This window comes from Curcuma longa, chromosome 3, assembly GCF_044706935.1.
Source record: "Curcuma longa cultivar G26 ecotype Majalengka, Jawa Barat chromosome 3, ITB_CL_G26_1.1, whole genome shotgun sequence".
NCBI classification, from domain to species: Eukaryota; Viridiplantae; Streptophyta; class Magnoliopsida; order Zingiberales; family Zingiberaceae; genus Curcuma; species Curcuma longa.
Window position 1 is genome coordinate 1,143,863 of NC_133863.1, and position 8,471 is coordinate 1,152,333.

The window sequence follows — 8,471 nt, forward strand, 5'->3', positions numbered from 1 at the left end:
TAGGGAGAGGAGTTTTATTTATAGATCACGAAGGATGAATACAATGATCCATAGTTGAGAAATGGAATCCATGAATGAGAATCCTATTCAAGGTGATCATCAAGTGGCCAAGGCTGAGCTAATGCGAGGCCACGACCATCTCTGGAACATCATCTTCAGCTACGTCAATTCCATGTCCCTCAAGTGCGCCGCCGAGCTCGGCATCGCCGACGAAATCTACCGCCATGGTCAGCCTCTTCCACTCTCCGTTCTACTTACCAAGCTCTCCATTCTCCCTTCAAGAACCGACTCGTTCCGCCGCCTCATGCGCCTGCTCGTCCACTGCGGCCTCTTCGCGAGGTCGACCGCCGGCGACGAGAAAGAAGAGACCTACGCTCTCACCCCCATCTCTGCCTCCTTTCTCGTGACCAGCAAAGCAGAGAACATGTCCCCGTTCGTGCTCGCAATGATCGACCCGGTCGACTCCCATCACTGCTTGAGCAGGTGGTTCACCACCGCCGATGAACCCTCCACAGCCTTCGACCTCTTCCACGGGAAGTCAGTGTTCGAGTTGAGCGGAAACAACCCCGAGTTCAACGCTAATTTCAACCGGGGCATGGCCGCCGATGCCAGCTTCATGGCGAAATTGATCCTCCAACAGTGCGGCAACGATGTCTTCGGGGGGCTGCGCTCTGTGGTGGACGTCGGAGGAGGGAGCGGCGCCCTGGCCACCGCCATCGCCGGCGCCTTCCCGCAGACCAAGTGCGCCGTGTTCGATCTCCCGCACGTGGTGAGTTCGCTGCAGGGAAACCCAATGGTGGCCGCCATCGCCGGCGACATGTTCGAGTTTGTCCCCCCTGCAGACGCAGTGATTCTCAAGGCATGCAATATCATTAATCTTCTCCTTCTTCCATTTAATTTGCTTCTTAATATAATAATCAATCATCATCTGCGAATGCAGTGGGTATTGCATGACTGGAACGACGAAGACTGCGTGAGGATACTGCGAAATTGCAAGAAGGCGATTCCTCCAAAGGAGGAAGGAGGGAAGGTGATAATTATTGAAATGGTGATGAAATTGGAGAACGAGGAGGATGGAAGTATTCATGATGAAACGATAGAGACGCAGCTTCTGTTTGATGTGTTCATGATGGCGCTTGCGCCAGGGAAGGAGAGGAGCGAAGCAGAATGGAAGAGTATATTTTTAGCTGCTGGTTTCCCAGGCTACAGCATCACACCAATCTTGGGCTCGCGTTCTCTCATCCAGCTCTTCTATTGACTGTCAATGAAGATTACAATAAGCTTAGTGATTAAATTGCAGTAGTAACTGAAGAAGCTAGCTAGCTAGCTACTTCATGTGTGCCTTCCTATATATATATGTACGTATTTGCATGTGTGCCTTCCTATATATATATATATATATATATATATATATATATATATATATATATATATATATATATATATATATATATATATATATATATATATATATATATATATATATGTACGTATTTGCATGTGTGCCTTCCTATATATATATATGTACGTATTTGCATGTGTGCCTGCCTTTATTCAGCACGCATTAATAAATCAAATGTAGAAGTATCTCGTCTTTGTAAAAGTAATTGGAGTGTGATATATGAGACATAAAGAAATTAATAAAATCTTGCTTAGTTAAATAATATCAATAGAGGAGGAGGACTTGCTTAAGGTTGATTACTCTTCACATATATCTTTTGAAATATGCTTGACTACAAGAAGCTTGATGGCTTCTGCACCTCTCCTTAATTAGCTTGTTTGTCAAAAACATACTCTTGCTCTTTAATTGCTTAAATTGCTTTAGAGCCCTTTTTGCAGTGCCTGGCTGACGCATCACTCCCATGGAGAGAGTAGCTCTTTCCACGTACGGAATGATGTCTTTTCTCTGTTCTCCCTTCCTCTCTCTTGAAGAAGATATTATCACGACGCTACAAAGCACTCACACAGGAAATTGCGACGTCAAAATTTGGTAGTATTGCAGCGAGATTAATTCAGAAACTAAAACAGTAGTGAAGGTCCTTTCAAGGGTAGAGTTCACAGTCAGGCTCAAACTCTGAGCCATTAAAAGAACAGTTAACCAGGGATTTAGCACCAGATTAACCATTCGCCAACAACGAATTCAATAATGCACAAGTAAAAATGAACGACTAATGGTTCTGGTCTAATAACTATCAACATGTAATTGTTAGTCCTTGTATTAATTGTTAACGTGAATTGTTACATTTGTTCAAATTAGACATGTTGAGCAAATCAAATTAGCTAAATCGATAGGACCAGTCAAACAAATTAGATCAAATTTAATTTGTTATATCTTGAAATAATTTAAAAGGACTTAATTACAAATTTTAAAATTTGTTAAACCTTTATGCAAAAAATACAAATAAAGGATGACCGTTTCTTTCCTCATGACTTTTTCTCTCTTATTTTTTCCCTTTAAAACCTCTCTAACCCTAAATCGTTCTCACCCTCAAACTCCTCATGCCACCGCTGCCATCGTGTTGCTCCCTGCCGTCGTCATCATCGCCGTCATAAGTCATCGCAGCACTACCAATATTTTACAGCATCAAGTACAAGTAAATATTTAATTGAGGTGGAGGTTTTTGCTTGATCTCTTTCAATTTCTTTTCATGCATGATTAAACCGTTGGATCCCTTTTTTACTTGATCTTTTGTTGATTCAAAATTCAACCATATTCAAGAATTTCTTAGCTCTATTCAATTGCTAGTTTTGCTATAAATCAAGTGTATATAGTGTATAAAATACTATCAATTTTATTTGAATTTCCATATATGAGGAGTAAAATTCATTTGTTTTTGTTTGTTCTTATTAAAAAAAATTAATTCATATGCAAGTTATTGTATAAGTCACCATAAGAATACTTTTATGATAATAAATAAATAAAAAAAGTATTCTATTAACAAATGACATTTTTTTTTGTTATCAGTTTGGTTGATTTTTATCATGTATGTTGTTTGTCTTTCTTATGGTATCTATGGTTATTTTTTTCTAAGAATTAATAATGAAAAAAAAGAGATAATCCGAGTTATGATGAGAAAATAAGAGATGATGAACATAATTTCTTGTAGTTCGTATAACTGAAATAAGTAATATAACTATATGAGAGAATTTCGGCTAACACTCACAGGAAGTATAAAACTTCTCAACTAAGTTAATTAAGAAGTGAATATATCCCTCGTGTCATAGAACTCAGTTCTATTTGCTATAAAAGATCTAAAATTAATTATATCAGAGTAATAAGGAAAATAACTCTATAAATATAGAACTACTCTTTGTTTTGCAATTCGAAAGAGCTTTCGAATCTTTCAGCATGTGCCTAAACTTCGAACAAATTGAGATAAAATTTTCCTCACAGGATAGATTGCAGGTTGTTCACTTTATTCTTATGTAAGGCATTTCATGGAATGGATTGCAGGTCATCCATCCTACTTTTGTTATGTGAGATATTTTTCCAGTGGGCTGCAGGTTGTTCACTTTATATATGTGTTTGTATATATGCATTCACATAATGTATTTCATATGAGTGACCTGCGGGCCGTTCACTCCTTGCATATAAGATACATCTCTTTTGAGTAAATTACGGATCATTCACTTGAGCTATATATGTAAAGATGCATATTTACGATGTAATTTAGTTATGGGTAGATTGCCAGATCATTCACTCATTTATACGATGCATCTTTTTAAGTGGATTATAGGTCACTCACTTTGATATTTTTCATTTATACATGATGTGTTTGTATTAAATGAAATGTAGGTCGTTCTCCTTTTCCTAAATGACACATTCTAGATGAGTAGATTGTATATCGATTACTCATTCAAGAAATCTTATTGAGAGGTCGAATAAAATAAGATAATAATGAGAATGAGTGATATTAATTAAAAAGAAAATAAAAGACGAATGACATAGAAAAAAGATAAATGATAAATGATATTATTATTTCTTTAATACTATTTTTCATACACGTCTATCGTATCTCCACTTTACACTTTGTGCTGACTTTCTCTTTTTTTTTTATCCCAAATTTAGATGTATGCATGTAGTCAGATTATTGAATTTTATTTTATATTTTACTTTGATATTATTATAGTTCACATGTGATGCACGAAATTAATGTCATGATAAATCTAATTCGTTTGGGGAAAAGCATCTTCAACACGGATGACTGCGTACCCGAAAAGCAATTCCACGAATTAAAGGAGCAGATGAAGAAGGGAAAAATCTAACACAGAAATCATGTGAAAATTCCCTGTACCTCTCCAATTTAACCGCTTTCGATCTCCTCTTTGAAGAAATACATTGAAAAAATAAATACTAAATATAAAAACACCATCCATTCTCTTTGCATGTATCAATTCAAAGCGATCATTCAAACGACAGTTCTTTCGACAATTTGCCAAAGTCTTATCTTGATCCACCTGATTCCACAAATAACAACGTTGAACAGCTGCTACGACAGTTGCAGGTCGCTGCCGAAATCTATCTCAACTCTGTAGAGATCGCTGCTGTAGATTTTGATTGCTGATCGACAATGTTAATTATGGTAATTTATCAAATTCATTTTTCACAAGATTTAATTTGCCCCTTTCAGTGATATATGTTACCAACTTCCTTAAAAATATGATCTTGTTCCTCGATAAACTCAACAGATGAACAAATAAACTTAAAACACCATCAACTCGACTAAGTTCAACTCCTTTGCCGGCCTAACTTTGTTACAAAAACACTAAAAAAAACATAATTTTGGTAAATTATGTTTATTCGGCTGTGGAGATTGACGTCTCAATAAAAGCTCCTCTAGATGACGGTGCAATAGTAAAATATTTTTATAATTAATTTTTAATTATGATATATCATAGATAAATTTTTTTAATAAAAAGATAATCCTGTACATCATCAATGAAAATTTTGTATGAAATCGGATCAATCACTTTCAGAATTAATTAATTTAAAAAATTAGATATTTAAATTCAAGATATTATATACATCTTTTCTTCTGCAAAAAAAAAAATCTCATAGTTATGGTAAATAGTAAATTATTTTCATAATTAATCAGGTATCCATTGATTGATTCTCCATCAAAATGCAGTGTCGATTAATTTCTTTTAATGGAAGGACAATAATAGAATGATGGTTGCGGAGCGATGTGTCTAATGGGAGGATAATCCTGGAATACTAGCTATGGAATTATACATTGTTCATGCTTCTCAATTTATCCCGATTATCCGTGGAAACTACAAAATTAATCAATTTGAAGAATTAAATATTAAATTAAAAAATAATGTATAAATATTTAAATTAATGCATCTTGAGTAAACATATTAGCAAAGATTGATCCTCCCATCCTAATGCATCGGATACTTTTCTAGCTCTCAGCTACTGAATTAATGAATTTTTTTAGCATTTCAACTTTGAAAAATTCATCTAAAATCCAGCTTCTATTTAATAGATTGCTAGAGTCTCTTATTATTTTTATATCTTTATTTTGCTGTTAGGATTCGGCCCGAAAAGTCAAGATCCAGGCCCAATATATGACTAGTTGAGCAGGGATTGATTTAATCTCACACCCGACCTAATGACCTCAACTCGATATACAGATTAGATCGGGATCCCGCGTCCCTCCTTTGTCTCTAGCAATCGACTTCACCTCACTCCCTCAAACCAATCATACAACCATCAAAGGATACAGACAATCACAATTAACCTACTCCCCTACTTATGTGACATAATGACATAATATAATGATGAATAAAATGACTTTTCACTATTATGACAATGATGAGATTTTTCTTACTTAGATGGGACATATGTTCTGACAAGATCTACATGCACAGATATTCTTCTTAATTAAAAATAAGACAGGTCTTTATCATTTTCTCACTCTCGTCTATATAATCCTCATTCTTTACGGATATAGGTACACATAGATATATCAAAAAGCTCCTCTATTACATCTTTCCTCCTTCCTTCTTGAACTTGTGATTGACTTAAACGTTGGAGTGGTCGAACCAAGGCACCCCTGACCTTCCTCTTTATTGTCTTGGTGCTTGCAGGATTGCAGAGCTCTAGCGAAGTCAACTCTGGTGCTGAGTGGCTGGTGACACATTTCTTTTCCGTTCTTAATGAAGACAGTGAAGGTACATCGATCCACTTCCAAAGGGATGAACTGGGATCAATTCCTCCCACGTCAGACATTTATTGTACTTTAATCAAAATTCAATTGTTTAAAAGAGTGAAAAGAAATGTGTCGGAAGTTGGAACGATTAGTAACATCCATCCATATTTCAGCAACTGTATAGAATTAAATGATTTAAATAATATAATATTGAATTTGATAATACAGATAAAATTAATTAAATAAATAAATTTAATAATTTATTAAATTAAATAAATAAATTTAAATATATATATATATATTTATTTATCAAATTTATTAATATTCTTTAATAATATTCATGAATAATATTCATAAATATTTATGAAATATATTAATCTATAAAATTATTATCAACGGTTAAATACATAAAAGGAATTTTTTTAATGAATAAATAAATTTATATTAATTAAATTTAATAATTAACTAAATAAATTTAAAATTTAAAAAATTTTAAATAAATTTAAATTAAGAACTTGATAACATGAATTAAACTCAAGCTAAATTTTTAAACTCATAAAAAAGAAAATAAAAATTTAAATAATCATTTCAATATTTCATTTTAGAATAATAATATACTGCATGAAAAATAAATTAACCCAGCCCTATGCAAATGGATCTCACTTTCATATCTGTTATGTCGACTTTTCATCCAACATATCATTACTCATTACTTTTCATTTTATGTGACCACATTAATTAAATAGCAAAGTCTGTCCAATCCTAACCACATAATAATCTTTTTCTAAAGTCCTGTGATTTAATATTATTTATAGATTACGCTTGCAATCATCTATGAATAAGACAAAAGAGTAGATAAAATTAAGAAGCTGCAGTTCTAGAGGAGCATTATTTATAGATCACGAAGAATGATTACAATGATCTATAGTTGAGAAATGGAATCCATGAATGAGAATGGCATTCAAGGTGATCATCAAGTGGCCAAGGCTGAGCTAATGCGAGGCCACGACCATCTCTGGAACATCATCTTCAGCTACGTCAATTCCATGTCCCTCAAGTGCGCCGCCGAGCTCGGCATCGCCGACGAGATCTACCGCCATGGTCAGCCTCTTCCTCTCTCCGTTCTACTTGCCAAGCTCTCGATTCTCCCTTCAAGAACCGACTCCTTCCGCCGCCTCATGCGCCTGCTCGTCCACTGCGGCCTCTTCGCGAGGTCGACCGCCGGCGACGAGGAAGAAGAGACCTACGCCCTCACCCCCATCTCTGCCTCCTTTCTCGTGACCAGCAAAGCACAGAACATGTCCCCGTTCGTGCTCGCAATGATCGACCCGGTCTGTGTCGACCCCCATCACTGCTTGAGCAGGTGGTTCACCACCGCCGACGAACCCCCCCACAGCCGTCGACCTCTTCCATGGGAAGCCATTGTCCGAGTTGACCGGAAACAACCCCGAGTTCAACGTTAATTTCAACCGGGGCATGTCCGCCGATGCCAGCTTCATGGCGAAATTGATCCTCCAACAGTGCGGCGACGATGTCTTCCGTGGCCTGCGCTCGCTGGTGGACGTCGGAGGAGGGACTGGCGCGCTGGCCACCGCCATCGCCGACGCCTACCCGCAGACCAAGTGCTCTGTGTTCGATCTCCCGCACGTACTGGCTTCGCTGCAGGGAAACCCAACGGTGGCCGCCATCGCCGGCGACATGTTCGAGTTTGTCCCTCCTGCAGACGCAGTGATTCTCAAGGCAATATCATAATCTTCTTCTTCTTCCATTTAATTTGCTTCTTACTAATCAATGATCATCCGCGAATGCAGTGGATATTGCATGGACTGGAACGACGAAGACTGCGTGAGGATATTGCGAAATTGCAAGAAGGCGATTCCGCCAAAGGCGGAAGGAGGGAAAGTGATAATTATTGAAATGGTGATGAAATTGGACAATGAGGAGGATGAAAGTATTCATGATGAAACGACAGAGACGCAGCTTCTGTGGGATGTGCACATGATGGCGCCTGTGCCAGGGAAGGAGAGGAGCGAAGCAGAATGGAAGAGTATATTTTTAGCTGCTGGTTTCTCAGGCTACAGCATCACACCAATCTTGAGCTTGCGTTCTCTCATCCAGCTCTTCTATTGACTGTTAATGAAGATTACAATAAGTGTAGCGATGAAATTGCAGTAGTAGCTGAAGAAGCCAGGCAGCCTTGCATGTGTGCCTTCCTATATATGTACGTATTTGTATGGGTGCCTTCCTATATATATACGTATTTGTACGTGTGCATTCCTTTATTCACCACGCATTAATAAATCAAATGTAGAACTA

At 37.0% G+C, this 8,471-nt stretch overlaps 1 protein-coding gene and 1 pseudogene across 2 annotated transcripts; both read left to right on the top strand.

Annotated features, from left to right (window-relative positions):
- LOC141825257 (trans-resveratrol di-O-methyltransferase-like) lies at positions 1 to 1,401 on the top strand. 2 transcript variants are annotated; one of them, XM_074712643.1, is made up of 3 exons: positions 1 to 859; positions 941 to 1,280; positions 1,375 to 1,401. In XM_074712643.1, exons 1-2 carry the CDS (start codon positions 62 to 64, stop codon positions 1,256 to 1,258), a joined length of 1,116 nt encoding a protein of 371 aa, XP_074568744.1. In that variant the 5' UTR covers positions 1 to 61; the 3' UTR covers positions 1,259 to 1,280; positions 1,375 to 1,401. The 2 variants fall into 2 exon arrangements, with proteins under 2 accessions (XP_074568744.1, XP_074568743.1); XM_074712642.1 differs by lacking the exon at positions 1,375 to 1,401 and adding an exon at positions 1,339 to 1,366.
- A 5,632-nt stretch (positions 1,402 to 7,033) lies between these two features.
- LOC141824659 (trans-resveratrol di-O-methyltransferase-like) lies at positions 7,034 to 8,471 on the top strand (annotated as a pseudogene).